The sequence below is a fragment of the Rhinichthys klamathensis genome, unplaced genomic scaffold (assembly GCF_029890125.1).
Source record: "Rhinichthys klamathensis goyatoka isolate OS25496 unplaced genomic scaffold, OSU_Roscu_1.1 h1tg000097l_1, whole genome shotgun sequence".
Taxonomy (NCBI): Eukaryota; Metazoa; Chordata; class Actinopteri; order Cypriniformes; family Leuciscidae; genus Rhinichthys; species Rhinichthys klamathensis.
In genome coordinates this window covers 739,761-762,065 of record NW_026606636.1, presented here as the reverse complement: position 1 = coordinate 762,065, position 22,305 = coordinate 739,761, and the positions used below count along the sequence as shown (strand labels likewise).

At 36.1% G+C, this 22,305-nt stretch overlaps 1 protein-coding gene across 1 annotated transcript; it reads right to left on the bottom strand.

The window, feature by feature from the left end:
- Positions 1-207: 207 nt before the first annotated feature.
- On the bottom strand, positions 208-21,270 carry etf1a (eukaryotic translation termination factor 1a). Its single transcript, XM_056252613.1, has 11 exons — positions 21,130-21,270; positions 20,681-20,774; positions 16,793-16,968; positions 11,073-11,212; positions 10,855-10,993; positions 5,800-5,990; positions 5,404-5,533; positions 4,147-4,320; positions 3,195-3,259; positions 907-1,054; positions 208-783 (listed from the first exon to the last, which is right to left on the bottom strand). Exons 2-11 carry the CDS (start codon positions 20,764-20,766, stop codon positions 701-703), a joined length of 1,332 nt encoding a protein of 443 aa, XP_056108588.1. The 5' UTR covers positions 20,767-20,774; positions 21,130-21,270; the 3' UTR covers positions 208-700.
- Between the last annotated feature and the right edge of the window lie 1,035 nt (positions 21,271-22,305).

The window sequence follows — 22,305 nt, the reverse complement described above, 5'->3', positions numbered from 1 at the left end:
GCCAGTAGCCATTGTATTTCTTAGCTGATGAAATAATAATAATAATAATGAGAAAAGTCTTTGCAATAGTGTTCTTATAGTCAGGGACCAAAACATTATTCAAATTTTTCCATTAATCATGAAACGTAATAATCTAGAAACACAAGGTGAGATTTCAGAGAATAATTGCAAATACAGATCGGTCAAAAGTAAAACAGGACACACAGAGAAGTTTCAGCATTTTCAAATTTATTTTGTTTCTCCCCCATTCCTTACATAAACCCATGTAAAAAATACCACACTGTCATAAAATACAGCAGCAGCAATTGCCAATAAAAAAAACTCAAAAGAAGAGAACTAGTGGTGGATTTAGGGTGGAAAAAGATGGGGGGGAGAACAGAAAACAGAGGATAAAAAGAAAAAGAAACATTTCAAAATGAGTCCAAACAGTCTGAAAGATATTTTTACGAATTTAATTCAAATGGGAAGAGAATAAACAAAATGAGTCCTGTCCAATCAGAATGCTCTAAGGCGGGGCTTCATGAATTATTCATGAATGGCTCTGTCGTTCACTTGATTGACAGACGACACACTTCTCTTCTGAAACTGTCTGTTTTTTTTTTTAGTATTGAGTGCACAGGTTCTCGGTAAGAAAGAGATATTTTTCTTTCTAGAATTCCTCAAATCTGCACTTATTTCTCTCAAACTTGGTCTCGACTACCTAGTAGTCATCCAAGTCAAAAATCTCATCTTCTTCTCCCTGGTAATCCAACCCCACGAAATCCACTCGGTACCGCAAAATACCTGAGAGAGCAACACATTTTGTTAACAAAAAACTAACAAGAATATGATTCTATATCAACACCTGACATGATGAATATCACCAAAAAACAGAAACAAATGAAATAAATCCAGATTTAGTGTCACCTCCGATTCCTCCGAAACCCTTGACGAACTGCGACCCCTCCTGACTTTTATCAGTCACGATCTCCAGAGTGGCTCCAAACTTCTTATAGCTATTGGCGAACCACTCCAGCAGCGGCATGACCTCGATGAGCTCGTGTTCCTGACCCGTCTGAACCACACACACACACACACACAAAGCAAACACGTGATCAGTGGCACAGCAAACATCATACCTGTCCATACACTGTTAGACATGACTAGGGCTATCAACTGTGTAACAGTGTTAGGGTGGTTAATCGCGACCTTTCTCTCACACACACACACTCTTGTACATCTATCTTTATGAGGACATTCATTGACACAATGCAATCTCTAGCCGCTTACCCAAACCTTACTCATCACAACTTAGTGCTTAACCCGAACCCTTACCCTAAACCTACCCTTAACCTGTTAACCGTCACCAGTGCGTGGGCGCTCTGAAGCGTTTTTTTTTTAAATAGTTCAAAGTTACTATCATATTTAATGTGATTAACTTGACAAACTATACATCATTAAAACGATATAAGACTCAAGTTTCAGTATTTGACCACTATTGTATTCTGTGAAACTTATAGTGACAGTTATGTCTTAATTTGTGTCAGGAGTTATGAAATACAAAAATGAGTCGTTACCTTTAATATGAATTATGAGCGTCAGCTGCTCTCATTCAGAAAAAAACTCCCGTGCGATCGTCATGACAGCGATTCACAAAACAACGTCCCTCAGGGCTTTTAGCTCAAACATGTGCAGATTTGGAGAAATATTGATAGATTCTCATAGGTTTACATCAGACTTCTATAGACAGGAATAATATTTATTGAATTTATACCCAAATGCGTCGATGTAATCATTTTGAGCGCTGTATACTCTGATGTACAGTTGTGTTATCCATTCATACTGAAGTCTGAGGGCGCTGTTTGCACAGTAAAGTCCATATATGGATCACATGAAGAAGAGCCATAATCATGTGACATTCAGGAAGTCCTGACACATAAACAAAGCTATCCGAGATCGCTGTAAAGTGCAGATAAAGATGTTTTGAAGACAATAAACATGATTGCAATGATATTTGATTTACCTGTGTTCTTCGAGTCATGTCAGGTATTTTCATAATAATAGATTATATGTATAATGTAATGCTAATCGAGATAGACTTTCAAATTGTGCAGAATACAATAAAATAATATATTTTCTATCTGATTTTTTTATCTGAAGCCAAATCAGATTACAGAAAGTTATTTAAAACACTCGACTTGCGCTATAAAGTAAGTTGGAGCACAAACATAGTTTTATTCTCATAAATTGTCGTGTATTGATGGTGTGCTAAGCTAACATGCTAGCTAGTACTGAGCACCTGCTACCTAACTTCGATGTAATTTTTATGATTTTTTTTCTAAATAAGAATGCTTACTGAAATGTTTCGTTTTTCAAAAAGGCCATTTGATACAGTTTCACTGTGAAGTGAGAACTTTTATAAAATAAATGAGGGATTGAAACAGTGTGAATTGCTAGTCGTTAGTGATTATAATGCAGACAAAAGAAAAGCATATTTAGAGCAATAAACAGGCTGGAGAGGTGTGAATATGTGCAGGGGAGCCTGAGACTGAATGGGACTCGTTTTTGCATCACAAAACAATAGAGGCAATAGACTGAATAGATGCTTATAAGATGACAATAAACACCAGTCTAATCAAAATAAAGTCATATGACATGATCTTGAAAAACATTGAACTAAATACAGAGTTTTAGACTTATCATCTTCAGATTTTAAATATAACATGGTTAGACATGTGGCTTTAGCTGCAGTGCATTTCTAGATTGCTACAATGCCAACTTCAATTTTATTTTCATGAAGATGTTTCATAAAAATAAATGTATAATAACTTTACAAAACTTTGAAGCTATTTATAACTATTTTTTTTCATTATGACTAATTAATTCTACATTTACAATAAACTTCCAGGTGTCAGCTTTCAAATGAGATCTTACTTGTGCTTTTAGTACAAAGGGTTCATGAACTGTATCTGTTTCAGTTTGGGAATGCCATATCTGGGGATTTTTCAAAAATGGGCTTGAAGCTTAACAGGTTAACCTAATTATAACCTTATCCCTAAAACCAAGTCTTGACCCTCAAACAGGCCTTTAAAGGGGTCTCAGAAAGTGAGGACCGGCCAAAATGTCCTCACTTTACTCTCTTTGTCCTCACTCCAATGGTCTAAAACTCAAACTGGTCCTCACAAAGATAGTCGTACAAGCACACACACACACACCTCTTTGTCTATGAAGTGGGACTTGTCCTTCTCTTGTTCAGGGGTCAAATAAATGACTTTCTCATCTGAAACACACAACAGTGAGGAGACATTAAAGAAAACACTTCCGCTTGACACAACCTGCAGTAAACAAACACTGAATGCAAGTTTAAAACTCGTGTTTACACCGAACACACTTCAACACAGAGTTATACGGGACAAGAGGAAACAGTGAATATAGTTCTTTACAATAAGGTCTGATTAGGTAACATTAGTTAATGCATTATTAACTAACAATGAGCAATACATTTGTTACAGTATTTATTGATATTTGTCAACATAATACACATTATACTTCCTCATTGTTAGTTTGTGTCTATGAAATAATAATAATGGAATCATTTTAATAATGTATTAGTAAATATTTAAATTAACATTAACTAAGATTAATTAATGCTTTAGAAGCGTTTTTCATTATCAGTTCATGAAAAATTGTATAGTTAACTAATATTAACAAATGAAACCTTATTGTAAAAAACTGCCAATATGGTAAAAAAAAAAAACGTAAAAAAATCAGCAATTTCACATTTTAATTGTTACCTTTATGCATTAAAGTAAAACTGAAATAAAAAAAAATTATAAAGATCTATATAGACATTTAAAAAACTGGAAAAAAAAAACTAAGGTTATTTTATTAATTAAAAACTATAACAGTATCTCAATGATATTTAAATAACAGTGATATAGTCACATATAATCGTTACATCATCACTGGAAGACTGGACTGACCAATCAGATAACAGGAACGAATGTGTCCATATTATAATTCCTGAAGTGATTTAATCACAGCTTATTTGAACTGCTATACACGTGCTGACTGACAGGAACAGGAAAGGATCTTGATTGAATCTGAGACTGTGTTTGTAACGTGTGTGTAAGATTCTCGACCAATCCCATGTGTGTGTTCATGTACCGTTCTCCGAGTCGGTGACCTCTGCGCCATGCAATCTCAGGACGTATCTCATAGTCTCCAAATTTTCATAGACAATGAGAATCTCAACGGCTCCCATTTCTAGCGCCTTCAGTGTGTCCTCCACGCCAAAACAATACTTCCCTGTGTCCTGACTGATCTCGTCGAAGTATCGCCCTGAGACAGACAGACAACGCCACAGTCAATGCTTTCAGACACACTTCGGGTAACAAACTTGTGAAACATTTCCTTAAGATTTTCACAAGCTTCATCCTACATTGTCTTTTAAAATGTCTAAAGAAAACAGGGTAGCAGAAGAGTCGAATTTGCCAGAGAGAAATGAGAAGATCTGGTGTACATCATAAGAAGAACCAGGGTTCTTATTAACTAAAACTAGTAAAACGTTTTTGTTAATTGAAAAAAATTAGATCAAAACCATAATACTTAATATTAGATGAAAAAAAATTAGACTACTAACTGAAATAATAAAAACTAAAACTGACAAATAAAAAATAAATCATCTTGCATCTTTTATTTGTCTTTAAATAAACAGACACGCATTCAATTGCAGGTTAAAAATACCGAAGAAATGCTTTATTCAAAATCTTATAACGTATAATTGGAATCGGCTTATGTACTAATATATCAATACATACGAATTAGAGGTCGATCAATATTGAATTTTGCTGATACGATGATAATATGTTTAAAGAAAGGCAATACAAATATTTTTTGTAATGAAACTAGTCAAATCTGTACAATGAATGTGTTATGAATAATAATAATGTTCTTAGTCTTTCCTTCCTGTGACGATCAGCTCAGAAAGAAGCTAGTTTACATTGAATTAATCGCCAGCACGTTTATTGTGTAACAAAAAATGCCAATAATAACCAGGGGAAAAAAATTATAATGCAGAACTTTTAATTATAAACAAGTCTGAAATACCCCAGGACTCTTATTTTGAAATGACGCGTTTTGACTTTGATACCAGCAGCGCTCACATTTAACACATTCAATCGTCACCTTTTGAAGTTTAATATTCACATTAGGCTGTATCACGATACCCAAATTTGAGACCTTTTGAAAGGATAATTTAGACTTTTATTATTCCATAAATGTTATCAAACTAAATGTAAAACTTTTTAAAGACCCACGGATGTTTGCACATGCAGAATGATCTCTGAATGCAGAACTAGACTGTGGTCTTGTTACAGACTTTATTCATCTGATACATGTATCTTTATGAGAATCGATATTTACCTATCAACTTTTTCTCCTGTATGAATTTGACGTTGGACAGGACTTCAGCGGAGAGCTCAATGGCCTGATTGAAGCCGTTTTCTCCTCCGTAAGAGATGTCGACCAGCTTCAACACTTTCGCTTGCAACCTCTGCAACCAATCATAGACAACCAACTGACGTTAGAGACACAGCCAATCACAAAAACCCTGCAATTTGTTCAGATCCAGTGATAAACCATGTACAAAACAGCATAATACTCTTATTTTTTCTGCAATATAATGTCATTTTGATTCACATGCTATGTTTTAAGTAATATACAGTATTCTGAATTCTATTTGAAAATAAAGCCATAATAGAGTTTCTACAAGGACTTTTATTCCACAAATCAGAGGCAACCAACACACTTTCTTCTTACCGGGTCGAACATGTCCGATTGGCTGAGCTCGGTTTTAAAGTCAGCGGATCCGGCCAGAACCATTCCGGCTACGTTGACTTTATCGTTGGACACGAAGAGCTGCACGGCCGTCTCTGCCACTTTCCTCACGTAATTGTGTCTCTTCTCCATCCTTAACCGAGCGAAACGCAGCGCGGACTGACCTCCTCTTCCTGAGACACAGTGGATTATATATATGTTTATATATGCACCATTTAAAGGGATAGTTCAGCCATTAAAGTCATTAGTTAATCACCCTCATGTTTTTCCAAACCTGCAAGACTTTCGTTCATCTTCAGAACACAAATGAAGATTTTTTTTTTTAATGAAATCTGAGAGAGTTTTTCTGTGAGAGACTCTGACTGTCAAAACTTTCATAAAGAGATGGTCAAATAAAATCATATGAATTGAGCAGTTTAATTAAAGTCTTCTGATGAGATGCAATAGCTTTATATAATGAACAAATTTAATTTAGGCTTTTGTTTGAGCAGCAAACAATGTTTACAACATTCAAATTTGGTCACGCAATCTCAAGCAAGAGAACCAATGAGGTTCATTATTGTGTCACAATGATTTATATGGATTTATTTTATGAATCTCTTTATGAACATTTTGAAGTGTCTTTTGAGTGAATAACCCGTCAAAACAGGGACAGAAATCTCTCAGATTTCATTAAAAAGATTTAATTTGTGTTTCGAAGATTAACGGAAGTCTTGCATGTTTGAGGAAATGACGAGAGTGAGGAAATTATGAAATAACTTGATTTTTTGGGTGAACTATGCCTTGAAGTTTAACAAACTAGTGAAACATCTACTTTAGTGTCTCACATGTGAGAACTGGTCATCTTCATTCTACTCTTTAAAAAATGTTAAGATCTGAACAAATAAAATTAATACTATACGTCCATATGGAACAAAACCAAACAACCTCAAAATAAACCATGCATCTCAGATTCGTTTACTCAAATAAACAGGCACACATTCAACTGCACGTTTAAAATACTGAAGAAATATTTATTCAATATATACATATGAATTTAAATTGGTTTATGTACTAACATATCATTACATACGAATTAAAGGTTGATCAATATTGGATATTGCCGATAAAAATGCTGTTTAAGGAAAGGCAATAAAAAGCTTATTGTGCTGATATTAGTAAACTCTGTATCTTGAATGTGTTCATTGTATTAAATAACATTCAAGAGCAGAAGACTAGAGTGAAGATGACACTGTAACTGGACAAAATTGCTAAAAAAATAAGTTGTAATAATTATGCATTTATTCTAAAATTAAAAGGGAATTAATTTGAAACAAACAAGATTTAAAATGTGAAATGCAAAAAGTAAAACAAATGGCCAAATCTTGTTTCCGAAAAATCAGGCACATTTTCCACTAAATAAACACATAAAAGAAAAATACTTAATCATTTCGACTTGTAACTCTAACGCCCGTTTCACACATACTCCGTGTGCAGTGCGTATGCGGTGCGTGTTGCGGTGCATATGCGGTACAGGAGCAGCACGCGCTATAGTGCTTTCACATATGCTGCGTGCGTTTGCAGTGCGCAACTGATCCGCGGCTGTACCACAAACACATTTACTCACTTTTTGTATTTCAAAAAATCATCAATCAAATCAAGTTATCAGCAGCAAAAGTGTTTGCCTCCAGTGCAATTCTCTTTGTAGGCCTATTCAAGTTTAAAACACAATTTAAACAACGTTCAATGCATTACTTTTATATAGGCCTAGATTATATATTAAGTTGCTCAAGCAAGTGGTAACATATTTAACCATGTACTTATATTAAAATCGCAAACATTTTAAATTAAAACTTAAAATTGACAAAAACAGCAGACTCATACCTTTTCTTTTGCATAATTCAAATCTGTATACAATAAATCTTGCATGTCACAAATAACTTGTTTTTCCACCTCAACGAATGAGACGAGTGTCGTTCATTATGTGGCCTTGTTGAAGTAAATTGTAGCTTTCTTTGCTTTACCCCGGTCTTAAAGTAAAAAGATGACTGTGAAAAAGGTAGTATTTAATTAAATACATTTATGGTGAGATTACTACATTTTATTGAATTAAATGCATTTATGGTGAAATTACTACATATTCAGGTCAGTCTGTGTTCATTTTGACCACGAACCGTGCGCTGTCACTTTAATTCATCGTTTGCAGCACAGCAAAAATAGACTCGGTGCGTAAACGATCTCTGCACTGCTGTATACGCACCGCAACTGGAACGGATCGACGGACCGCATCCGCGTGCAGTGTGAAAGCTCTAACCTGTTAACATGGGTACGGAAAAAAATACGCACCGCATACGCACTGCAAACGGAGTATGTGTGAAACGGGCGTAATAGCCAGCAATATTTTCCTACAGGCATTTTTACGAAAACATTTTCTAAAATAAAAATGAGTGATAACGCAAATGAATCATCTTTATCAGTTTGAACACGGATTTATCTGCTGATGTTTAAAGGGATAGTTCACTTTGAAATTAATTTTTGATATGTTTTAGCTTACCTCAAGGGCATCCAAGATGTAGGTGTCTTTGTTTCCGCAGTAGTTTCAATTTTGATATTTTTAGGTCAAACCGTTCTTGTCTGTCAGTCATATAATGCAGGTCTATGGTCACCACCTCAAAGAGCATGCACAGAGAAGTCCAAATTAAACATGATTTAATGACTCGTAATGTAAGTACACATTGATGGCCTAAGACACGAAACGAGCGGTTTGTGTGAGAAAACGAACAGTATTTATATCGTTTTTACCTCTTGTAACGCACAGACCGAAGTGCCCGCGCCCTCAGATCACTTGGACCTGGCTGTGTTTACAAGAGGTAAAAACGATATAAATACTGTTCGTTTTCTCACACAAACCGCTCGTTTCGTGTCTTAGGCCATCAATGTGTACTTACATTTACGAGTCATTAAATCATGTTTAATTTGGACTTCTCTGTGCATGCTCTTTGAGGTGGTGACCATAGACCTGCATTATATGACTGACAGACAAGAACGGTTTGACCTAAAAATATCAAAATTGAAACTACTGCGAAAATAAAGACACCTACATCTTGGATGCCCTTGAGGTAAGCTAAAACATACCAAAATGTATTTCAAACTGAACTATCCCTTTAACCTGTTAAGCTTCAAGCCCATTTTTGAAAAATCCCCAGATATGGCATTCCCAAACTGAAACAGATACAGTTCATGAACCCTTTGTACTAAAAGCACAAGTAAGATCTCATTTGAAAGCTGACACCTGGAAGTTTATTGTAAATGTAGAATTAATTATTGTCATAATGAAAAAAAATAGTTATAAATAGCTTCAAAGTTTTGTAAAGTTATTATACATTTATTTTTATGAAACATCTTCATGAAAATAAAATTGAAGTTGGCATTGTAGCAATCTAGAAATGCACTGCAGCTAAAGCCACATGTCTAACCATGTTATATTTAAAATCTGAAGATGATAAGTCTAAAACTCTGTATTTAGTTCAATGTTTTTCAAGATCATGTCATATGACTTTATTTTGATTAGACTGGTGTTTATTGTCATCTTATAAGCATCTATTCAGTCTATTGCCTCTATTGTTTTGTGATGCAAAAACGAGTCCCATTCAGTCTCAGGCTCCCCTGCACATATTCACACCTCTCCAGCCTGTTTATTGCTCTAAATATGCTTTTCTTTTGTCTGCATTATAATCACTAACGACTAGCAATTCACACTGTTTCAATCCCTCATTTATTTTATAAAAGTTCTCACTTCACAGTGAAACTGTATCAAATGGCCTTTTTGAAAAACGAAACATTTCAGTAAGCATTCTTATTTAGAAAAAAAATCATAAAAATTACATCGAAGTTAGGTAGCAGGTGCTCAGTACTAGCTAGCATGTTAGCTTAGCACACCATCAATACACGACAATTTATGAGAATAAAACTATGTTTGTGCTCCAACTTACTTTATAGCGCAAGTCGAGTGTTTTAAATAACTTTCTGTAATCTGATTTGGCTTCAGATAAAAAAATCAGATAGAAAATATATTATTTTATTGTATTCTGCACAATTTGAAAGTCTATCTCGATTAGCATTACATTATACATATAATCTATTATTATGAAAATACCTGACATGACTCGAAGAACACAGGTAAATCAAATATCATTGCAATCATGTTTATTGTCTTCAAAACATCTTTATCTGCACTTTACAGCGATCTCGGATAGCTTTGTTTATGTGTCAGGACTTCCTGAATGTCACATGATTATGGCTCTTCTTCATGTGATCCATATATGGACTTTACTGTGCAAACAGCGCCCTCAGACTTCAGTATGAATGGATAACACAACTGTACATCAGAGTATACAGCGCTCAAAATGATTACATCGACGCATTTGGGTATAAATTCAATAAATATTATTCCTGTCTATAGAAGTCTGATGTAAACCTATGAGAATCTATCAATATTTCTCCAAATCTGCACATGTTTGAGCTAAAAGCCCTGAGGGACGTTGTTTTGTGAATCGCTGTCATGACGATCGCACGGGAGTTTTTTTCTGAATGAGAGCAGCTGACGCTCATAATTCATATTAAAGGTAACGACTCATTTTTGTATTTCATAACTCCTGACACAAATTAAGACATAACTGTCACTATAAGTTTCACAGAATACAATAGTGGTCAAATACTGAAACTTGAGTCTTATATCGTTTTAATGATGTATAGTTTGTCAAGTTAATCACATTAAATATGATAGTAACTTTGAACTATTTAAAAAAAAAACGCTTCAGAGCGCCCACGCACTGGTGACGGTTAACAGGTTAACTGAGAGACGCTATTAAAATGTCTACGAACTTAGTCATGGGTCTGGAGACGACGAGAACGGATCATGAAACAATCTTTAGGAACTTAATGGCTAAATAAGTACAAAGTGCATTTAAATGATCTTGTTTTTATATTGGCGAATCTTACAGATAATGTGAATATAGTGCTAGAAAACATCAAGGTTAAGTGTCTAGGCATGATTACCGTGTTTTTTAGGAAGGTCCACAGTAAACTTGTGCAGCACGTCTCTGGTGTTTCCCTGTAGAGTGCCGAACAGAGCTCCACTACCATCAATGACTATGAACCCAAACTTACTGTCATCCGACAATAACGCCGTCAGAGCCTAGAGAAACACAGAAGATTATACAGCATCTCCAACACAATGAGCTTCAGGAAACGCTTCATGTGGACTGGGACTTTACCTCCGTGTGGAACTTGTTGTCACAGAGGTACAGGGAGGTGTTGATGGGTTTGAACGGCTCAAAGTCGATGTTCACTTTCTTCTCTTTGCCTTCATCCGTCACTATGGTGCCGCAGTACACCACCAGACCATTATGGGGCACTGCAGGAGACAAGAGGCGCCAAACACACCGAAACCATCAATACCAGATGAAGATGTCATGCGTGTTATGTTGTCTGACACTGGCTGGACTCTGGCTGTGGTTGGTGAACAAAATTTGTATGAAATTGCATTCGCAGCCCATTTTATTTCTGTACTAACACACATTTCTGGGTTAACCAGAAGATTAAAAAAAAAAAAAAACATGAATTGATGTATTTTTCTCAAATCTAATATTACTTGCCATTGCTGTCTTAACTGTCTGACATTAAACTACTGTGTGAACTATTGGAAATATATATCTTTTTTCCAAAACACTGAAACCGCAAATTTTCACTTGGCTGAAAATCTAAAAATAAAAATGTATTTACTAGGGATGTCCCGATACCACTTTTTCACTTCCGATACCGATACCGATGCCGCAGCTTTGGCTTTTGCCGATACCGATATTAATCCGATATTTTTATTTTATTCTTAAACTAATAAAAAATATAGCAATTTTCTCAATTAGCCACCTAAAATATACCTCCTATATAGTCCACAACAACAGTTGATTATGAAAGATTGCCACCCTTTATTCAAACACTACAAAAAAATAAAGAAATATATAAATGAAAGAAAATACAGGTACTTCAGTACTTAAAGCTAGCTAGCTACCAACAGGTTTAAAGTTAAAACAATTTAAACCGCAGCATTCTACATTGTAAATACCAGTACAGTTTTTGTTTTTTAAATCAATTAGAATTTCTATAACTGTGTTTTAAACTGATTATCACTCTTGTGTGTGTTAAACACAATCTACTTAATACAGACAGCTTCATTATAAAGATAAACAACAAATCCCCAAAATATATGATCATAATCTATGACAAAAATGCTATTATAAACTAGATTAGTGGATAATACACATTGCTCTTTTTATTGTTGTAAAATACATTCATGAAAAACAAGATAACAAAAATGAAAAAGATAATTATTTTAGATATAGCTAAATCTGCTATAAAATTGAGACATGTTTTAAGTGTATTGCACAGCTATTTAATGAGGCAGCAACATTAATAATTATTAATGTTAATAAGCTTTAATTGCGTCAATGCATTATGATATGAAAGGCTCCAATACAGTGCGGCACAAAGCGCTTATGCGCATCCCGAGCGGAGAATGATGCGCTTGAAGCCACGTGGAGTTCCAGCACGCAGCGCGTCGAGTCCGCTTTGAAAAGTTCAAAGCACAACGGAGATACATATTGATGGACAGTGTATTATACAGTATCTATCTATGCAATCGTTTATTGAGCCTTTTCTTTTAACAGTTTTAAATTTCAGTTACTGTGCGCGTGAAGAACAATTATAGTGCTCTGACTCTAGTGTTGTGATCAAACTGACAGCGTCCGACACCCGGTAGAGAGTAACACGATTGAGTTACAGCAATAAAGTCCAGCAAGATAAAGTTGTTTTATGCGAAAACATAGACCTTTATCTTACAGATCAAGTATAATAGTATTAACATTGAATCATCTTGAAGATAGTTTCATCATTGACTGCAACCGAACGCGACGCGCTGTTTGAATGCTGAATGGAGAATGACTGACAGCCGCGAGAGGGAAAAATTTACGTGATCTTGAATTTAATTACTTAAATATTAATTTATATCTCACATAATAGCTTCAGAACACTTATAATAGAGTGCACGAAAACGTTATGGTACTTTAGAATGTTTTTGTGCATTTTGTGGGGCTTAACAATAACACATAATAGTATACCCACAATATCGGATTTGGATCGGCCTCGTCTGATCGATGTCAGATTGATACCCGATCCCGCAAAAATGGCAGTATCGGAGCGATACCGATCCTGAGTATCGGATCGGGACATCCCTAGTATTTACCAATCAACTCTAAACAAAAAACTGAATTGTATATAAACATTTTAATTCTACGCAAGGAAGTTTTATTACAACTTCTTAATTATATAATTATATTTCTACTCAAATTCGTTAATTATATTTCTACTCAAATTCAAATTCGTTTTCCTCCTATGTAAAGCACTTTGAATTACCATTGTGTATGAAATGTGCTATATAAATAAACTTGCCTTGCCTTAAACGGTGGCTGTAATAAACATTTGTTTTAATGACAGATTTATTTAAGCAATTGACTGGTTAAGTAGAAATATATAAAGAATATATATATATTAATAGTGCATATATTAAGCAAAATGCTCTCTAAAATTAGTTTTTCGGCCCGTTTAATTTCTGGCTGATTTTCGGTCAACAAAATTTCAGTGCATCACTAACTGGCCAGATTTCATAAAGGCAACATGAACAGTAACAGAAAATAATGACTGAATTGCCTATTGATTAATGTTCATTTCCCATATACAGTATGTGCCCTAAAACAAACTACATTTTAAAGTCCCTGTAAAGTCAAAATTAAGTATGTGTTTTGAGTTTGTCACACCACAGAAAAATGTGTTATTAGCCACCCAGCCAAATTTGAATGATAAAAAAAAGCCAGCAAGTACATAAAATAAGCTATCAAAATCTTGAAAAAATGAGCAGTAATCTCTGCTCTCAAACGCTGGGGGCGTGTCCGCTGGCTGCGCTGAAACCACGCCCACTCGCGGGAAAGCTGCCGTCGTCGACTCGCCACACTCAACTCTACAGCCGGAATGGATGCTCGCACGGTGGGCACGCACTGCCGAATGGCACCAGTTGTCGGCGCGACGGGAGGATGAAGGCTGAGGCGGGAGTCGGTTCGGCCCCATTCACCAGTAACTGCGGATTATCAGTGAATCCCAGACAGTTATCTCCGACGAAAGTTTATAAAACTATCCCGTGTAAAATGATCACTTACAGAGGCGGGTTTTGGCGGTGATCCTCAGCTCTCCATCAAGGTGGCTCTTCACAAAATTAATCCACTTCTTGATGTAATCGTTTTTCGGAAATTTAAACAAGGACACTGATCTGTTTTGTACGTGATCCGGTGATCGCATCCAGATAGTAGGCAACGCATTTCCGTGACGAAGGCATAGCTAGTAGCTAGCAATCTGTAGGCTGTGTTACTAATAATAATACTGACAGTAACTCGCGATTGAGCGGCAAACTGATGTGAATGTGCTCTATATTGTTAGGAGCGGCCAGCCTCAGGGGCTCCAGTGCGTCATCCAGTAGGGGCGTGTCCAGGAGCTCAAGGGCTCCAGTGCGTCATCGAGCCCTGTTTTAGCCCCGCCCAGAAAATCCAGAAAATAGCAATGGTGAAAAACTGTATAACGATCTAACTCCACAATTCAGTACTTCACAGTTCACAGTCTTTGTAATATGTTTTAGCAATACATTTCTAACATTTATAATGTGTTTAGAATTTTTTTTTGAAATTGCCTTTACAGGGACTTTAAATAAATATCACTAAAGCCGAACTAACGATCAAAATACTTCAGATCTCAACCTAGAATCAGAGGAATCTTTAAGGATTTCCTAAATTTGTCTCAGACGGCCAAATCGTACAGTGTGAATTTTTTGCTTTGGAATGACATGCACAGATGAATTGTGCACAATAAGATCATGAATGTGCCTTATAAAAATTATTTTCAATTTGAAGGGTCAAGTTAACTTTATATTCCACCTTATGATCAAAACAAACCTTTTAACCAGTAACTCTTCCAGCTAGCAGAGCCTCTAACAAAACTGCACCAATTTCCCATCATAAATATGTCAAGTATGCACTTAGCACTTATTTTTCTTAGAAAGCACAATGTTAGGGTTTCATACACTCTTGAGTCTATCAAACCTGTTCTCATATGATCAACTCAATAACTCTCTCAGCGATACGCGAACGGTCAGAACAACACAGGCTTTTCCTCTTTAAAAATGCAGGTGTTTGACTGTGATTAAAAAGAACACACTCTCTCACACACAAGTTCGCTATCTTTGTGGGGACTCTCCATAGACGTAATGGTTTTTATACTGTCCAAACTGTGTATTCTGTCCCTTTAGGCCATCCTTAAAAATATTCTTGTTTGCCGTAACCCGAGCGACCCTGTCAAATTAGGACCGACCCAATTATTTATTTATTTTCCCTTTTAGTCCGACCGACTTGCCGGTTGTAAACTTGCATTAAGACCGACCGATTTTTTTTTTACTCTTCAAACAACTAATACAAATGCAATAAAATAATATACATTTATTATAGTAAGTATTGTGAATATAAATTGCGTAGGCTACGTTCTTTCTTTTAAATAAAAACCCGTGGGGTCATCTATGATTATTATGTTTACACCATTGGTTTACACATGTCACACTATGGCCTGTGCGTTCGCTTCGTTTCATTCACTGTCAATGGTTTGCGCTCGGTGATGATGGCTGCGGCGCGGCTGCTTGTGAAATACGTCTGTGTGAGCCTACATTTAGTCGCTCATTATTCGAAATTCTTAATGGTCAAATAGGGAATCGATGTTAACGGCCTTTTCTCTGAGCGCGTCCAGCTCGTCACGATATGCCCACCGCGAACGCGCGTCACACAGCAACTGCAGGCTCTGACAAACAAACACACATAAGTGTGGGAAGCCAAACACACCGAAAGGGGGACGAAACGGCGCGGTGTGTTACAGAGTTCGCGCTGCGCTGACTTGTAATCTGCGTGGCTCAATGGACCGAGTCGCGACAGACTCGACAGCGCAGAGAGAAGTGTTTGCTTGCGCCAGCCAATGGTCAGAGCGGCGCAAACTAATCTCACCAGCGCCGCGCTGACCAATAAAACAGCACATCCCATACCGAAATGTACTAAATTGCACAAAAGAAAATCGACCATTCCATAATATGTCAGGACTACTTAATCGGCCTATAGTTTCCTACAATGCGCCTAGCTATTTGACCACACTGATTTCCGCTAATAATAGCAGATGTTTATGGGTCAAATCTCTCACTCTCTCCCTGCAACTTTTTGTTACCCTCCTTACCTGCCCCTAGACCAGAAAGGGGGCTTGTAATGGTATGGGTCAAATGTAAACGAATGGTGCCAAACGCGCTGTTTTATTGGTCGGCGCAGCGCTGGTGAGATTAGTCATTTTAATGTATTTGTTTCCCTCTGAAAATCCACTTTCATTGAAATCTAGTGGCTCCTTTTTTTTTTTTTGATTCTGCCTATTTTTTTTCAAATGAATGCAGCTGGAATTAATGCAATAAATATGTTTTTTTTTTTACAAAGATTTCAAATTGTTTGTGGTCTATAACCTGTATCAGAATGAGGTTCGCAATGGTGCGCCCGAAGGCATGGGTTGAAGACCCAGTCAGTGACGTCACGATATGCAAATTTGTTTAAATTCATACCGACCTAATCACCATGACCAAAATTATCCTTTTTTTTTTTACATTGAATCTTGAAAAAAAAATATATAGACCTACCTACCGACCCTTTTTTTTTTTTTTTTTTGCTGTTACTGCAAACCAAAATATTTTTAAGGATGGCCTTACACTAAACCTACCCATCACACAAAACTTAATTTAGGTCCCCACAGTGACACGAGTCCCCATGTGTCTGTGTGCATTCAGGTTTATAGAGAAACATACACACACACACACACACACCTTTGTTGTAGAGTTTGAGTCTCTGCTGGACTGAGGTAATGGCTCCCAACACTGACAGTCGGTTCACTCGACTCTTGATGTTTGACGCTGTCCCGAACTCATCCGCCAACATCTTGGACACCCTGGAGATCTGATCTTTAGGAGGAATGATGAGCGAGATCATGCTGGTCCCATTACTGACAGAGAGAAACACAAACAGCCATGTTATTCAGCTCTAAACAACCATCAAACTGACATATCACGGTCAATTCAATCATTTACAGAGAACAGTGTCTTAATTCCAAGATGTAGTGAGCCGTCCAGAGGTTTACTCGTGACCTCAGAAGCAGCATTTTAACCCGTGATATGCCCCCTTTTTAAACTACAAATGCTTGTAGTTCATGAATGCTTTGGAATACAGAGCTAAAGTCTCTGCTAAAAGAAGACACTCAGCAGTCTATTGCAGAAGTGAAAGCAGCTTCAAATAATGAAAGTATAAAAAGCTATAGAAGATTAATTTAACTGTACAGCAATGTACTGAACAAAATGTTTACTTTTAGGGCTGTCAAACGATTAATCGCATCCAAAATAAAAGTTTGTGTTTACATAATATATGTGTGTGTACTGTGTATAATTATTTTTAATACATAAATACCCACACATGCATGTGTATTTAAGAAATATTTGCATGTATATACTGTATATAGACTGAATGTAGCCTATATATATAATGTATATTTTATATAAATATAAACATTTTATATATAAATAACACATTTTTCTTAAATATATATATGCGTATTTACATACAAAATAATTATACACAGTACACGCACATATATTATGTAAACACAAATTTTTATTTTGGATGCGATTAATCGTGATTAATCGTTTGACAGCCCTACTTTATACCAAATCTGTATTTCACAAAATAATTTGCTGGAAAATCGAACCAAGTTGTGTTCCAAATTTGAAATTGATATCACAAAAATGTAAGCCTGCTAAGTGGTGTAAAGTTGTGTCAATGGTAACACAATGTCCAATTTGAAAACGTTTTTTCAAAGTTGTTTAAGCTTTTAAATGATGCCTAATTAATGATGATTACTAAAATATGTGACAGGGAAAAAATGAAATAAATAAGCCCGCCAGCAGGACAGAGTTACAGGCTAAGGCAGCATCTTAACTGAAGAGTAACCTAGATCACTACATATTCAATTCAAATTTATTTGTATAGCGCTTTTCACAATTCAAATTTATTTGTATAGCGCTTTTCACAATACATATTGTTTCAAAGCAGCTTTACAGAAAGTGCATTTCAGAAACTACATAGTCAGCAATATTTAATATGCATTAACGCAAAAGAGACTCTCAATTTGAATATTTCAGAGCGTCAGATTCCACCCTCGCACAGTAATAAACTCTTATATTAAATACAAGTGACAGATTGAATTGGAGGAATGCTACAAAAATAAGTTATATGAAATGTAACTGCGTGCATTTTAGAATTTTTTCTTGCATTAATCTTAAATGTCTTATAGTTTTTTGTTAACTGTATGACTTTTGTTATTCACTTTGCTCTCATGAAAACAGTTTGACATTATAAATAACATAACCGCACATATCACACAGAAATATCGGGTTTTAATCATTACATTTCGGTATTAAGTGTAACATTTATCAGTTTGTTTGCTATCTTGGATGGCTTTTTCCATCACGATGCATTCTGGGATTGCCTTCTCTATATGTTATGGATCAGCTTTTGTGAGCCAAAGAGTGTCAGAGACACAAAGAGGTCAAAGGCCTCAGTATTGTCAGCCGACAAAAGTGGCATTTCTAGAGTTCTCTTACGCAAACACACACACATAAACCGCTGCTAAAACAGAGAACATTCATTTTTTACAGTCCACACTGAGATCTGAGGAGGAATCAGGGTCAAAACACAGAGAGTTCAGTTTATTTACGCAGTTCAGTTTATTTACACACACACACACACACGTGGCATGAAGGTCAGCGGCACTCACGCATGGAAAACAAAGAGTTTCAGGTTCTGATGTGGGATTCGACATAATTCATTTGTGCATGAGAGCATGAATTACTACCATCCTGCACACACACACACACACACACACACAGAATTTACCCTTGAATGAAGGTCTGTATTGTTGTGAAGCTCAACTACCTGTCATAATGAAAGCATGAGTGCCAAACGTTCATGCCAATGACGCATTTACACGCTCTGTAACACATGTAGTGCTTCTTCAAATAGACCAATGTACACAAGCTTCACCCTTGATATAAAGCTCACAGAGGTATTACCTGCATCCTAACACACGACAGGTGAATGAAGTGTAGAAAACAAGCATTCCCTTCCTCTCCAACTCGATTTTAAAACCCCTGGCTGACAGAAGGGTCAGTTGTAGGATTAAATCCAGCACAAGCTGATCATGAACAATAACACTTGTGTCCTTGAATAAGTCTCCTATCTGAACTTATAATGAGTGCACTGTTTAATGAGTAATTATGGTTATTAGGAGGTCCTAACTAAACACACCTGTTTGAAACTCACTGAGATTCAAAACGTAAGCACACACAGATCGTATCAGACAGTCTCATGAGAGCTGCCCAGACCTGCAGCTCGAGGAACTAGACATTAGCGGTTTTACGACGCCAGGAATCAACATTACTATTGCTCAAACTTAAATGTTAGGGAATAGGAACCCAATTGAACTCTCTCTCTCTCTGTGTGTGTGTGTATAAAACTATATTTTGGGGACAAATTTGTAAGCAGAAATGACCAAAACCTGACAAAAATCTCCTAAATCCTCCCTTTAGGGACGTCCTCATTTGTAAATCTGGTACAAAAATAAATATAAAAATGCATACAGTTTTGTTTGACGGGAAGGTTTAGGGGAAAGGTTGGTGTAAGGTGAGAATATATATACAGTATAAAAAACATTACGTCTATGGAATGTCCCCATTTAGATATCCAAGTAAACCTGCGTGTGTGTGTGTGTGTGTGTGTGTGTGTGTTGTTCTGCAGCAGCGTTTGTGCTTCAGACATGAGTGACATATACATATATTATATGTACATGTCATTCAATATATATAGCAGTACCAAGTAAAAATATTACTATTTTTAATGTTTTGAAAGTAGTCTCTTATGCTCATTAAGCCTGCATTTGATCAAAAATAAATAAATAAAAAATAGTATTATTGTGAAATAGTATTACAATTCAAAATAATTTCCTATTTTTAATATACTTTTAAAGTTAAAAAAGAACAGCATTTATTAAAAATAGAAATCTTTTCTAACAATACAAATCTTTACTACATTTTTTTTAGCAATTTAACACATCCTTGCTGAATAGAAGTATTCATTTATTTTTTAGAAAAGAAAGAAAAAACTACAGACCCCAAACTTTTGAACGGTACTAGTGTATATTGTTACAGAAGATTTCTATTTTAAATTAATGCTGTTCATTTTTAACTTTTTATTCACCAAAGATATGTAAACGCATGAATATTATATAAATAAATATATATATATATATATATATATATATATATATATATATATATATACACACACACAGTAGTCAATATTTGAAGTTGATCAAAAAAGTTCATCAAAGTTTTGATCAAAATTCATGTAAAACTTTGATGAAAGGTTTTGATCCACTTCAAGTGTTGACTACTGTATGAAGTGTGTTTGATATGCATTCATATGGTAGCACAGATAACGTTAATGAATGATCTAATGTGGTGGTTTGAATCTTCAGCCTTTCAGTTGCCAGTCCAGATGTAAACCACCGAACTAACACACATTAAAAAACAACTTTTAAGACACATAATTATCCTGTGTCTCTCCAAAACACGGTCAAACACACACTTCTACACGAACTCTCTCACCCTCTCGCCGCTTCCAGACTCTTGATGAGTTTCTTGATCTTCCAGATCTCAACATTTCTGTCCGCCGCGTTCGGATCATCTGCCATCTTCAGTCCTGCAACAGCGGAAAGAAACTCCCGTTAAAACCGGGACTGACCCGTGTGTGTGAGTGTGTGTGCGCGCGCGCGTGCGTCTGTGTGTCCTGCCCGGATGAGTGCGTCCACACGAGCGCCTGATGATCGGTGACTTCGACACTCTCCAAGGACGCACCAACAAAAACTACAACAAAGTACCATGGTATTACTCTGATTTCCGAACGTGTAACGGCCGGAGGTGTTATCCTATTGTTTGAAGTACATTTGAGTCCTACATAAATGCGGTAAACGTCGAAGTACACCGTCAAAGTACTCAATATCCTATTTAAAAACCCATATAAACCTTTATGTTAGATATCTGATCATTAAAAATACCTGACTCTCTCCCTCCGGTTTTGGTCGGTCGGTCTGTCTGTTCCACACGCGTCACGCCGCCGCCGGTTCCTGCGGATACACGTGGGAGGAGGAGCTTCAGTGGTTCACTTCCTGGTTACCTGCATAGAAGCATAGAAACCACTGGGCCCCAAATGATTCTAAATGAGACGTACCACTGTTGTTCCTGCAGGGGGCGCTCGGTGGCCCAGAAGCGAATCCTCCATTGAGCCACATTCAAATATTAGATGTTTTGCGTAAACAGGAGTCAGGTCGTTAGAAGAATTCTTTCATGAAAAAAAACAATATCGATTCTTGCATTATATATAATATTTAGGTAGAGGTAATATCCGGGCCGCTCTAACCCCCGCCCACTTTAGCATTTATTTCCGTTCTAGCCTCTTATTCTATTTCTACGGTAGGGTAGAAACAGCGTTTCTTCGTTTTGATTGGCTAAGAGTTGTGGTGACGAGTCGGGTCCTCCATTAGGACCCCAAGCGATCCCATTGGCTCAAACTACTTTTATTAGGCACTCTCTTTAGCGCCTGTTTACAATTCCTACAAAATCGTGTTATGTGATAAATGCTGTTTGAGCTACGTTATAATGCACATTAATGTCAGTATTAGTTAGCCTGTGTACTAGCATAGCATACACATAATTTGTAATTACATTAAAGATGATTGTGAATACATGTAATATGTTTAATAACATATTAATAACATGTATGAGAAGGGGTGGATTGGAAATGGATGTTTTTAGGTTATTTAAAATAAATCATAGGATTAAAAAGCATGATACATAGCCATGTTATTCTACTCTAACGTATATAAAACATGCTATGAATCAAGTGTCCAATAATAATAAAGCATTTATAATAGTTAATATATTATAATAACATAATAATTAGATCCTTACTCTAATTCTACCTTTTCTTGTCATCATTTGTTTTATATTTGGCAATATTGTATGTAAACATAAGTATGCCAATAAGGTACTTTAAAATGAACACTAGTACCACTCTTCCTTTATGTTTTTTTCTAGTCATTTAATTACATAGCCTATTTGTTTCACTAAAATCGTAAAGTAGGCTATAACATGCAACTACCCAGAAAGGTAGTGAAATAAGTGTATATACATGTAATAACTTATTTTTAATTTGCTTATTTTACTCGTAGGAC

Bases quoted from the DNA above. Each gene is read 5' to 3' on its own strand.
- etf1a (XM_056252613.1), bottom strand. From the start codon at position 20,766: ATGGCAGATGATCCGAACGCGGCGGACAGAAATGTTGAGATCTGGAAG. The intron at 11,213-16,792 runs GTGTGTGTGTGT...TGTCTCCTGCAG, and splicing joins ACTCAAACTCTACAACAAAG to TGCCCCATAATGGTCTGGTG. The intron at 5,534-5,799 runs GTAAGAAGAAAG...GATTGGTTGCAG, and splicing joins AATCGGACATGTTCGACCCG to AGGTTGCAAGCGAAAGTGTT.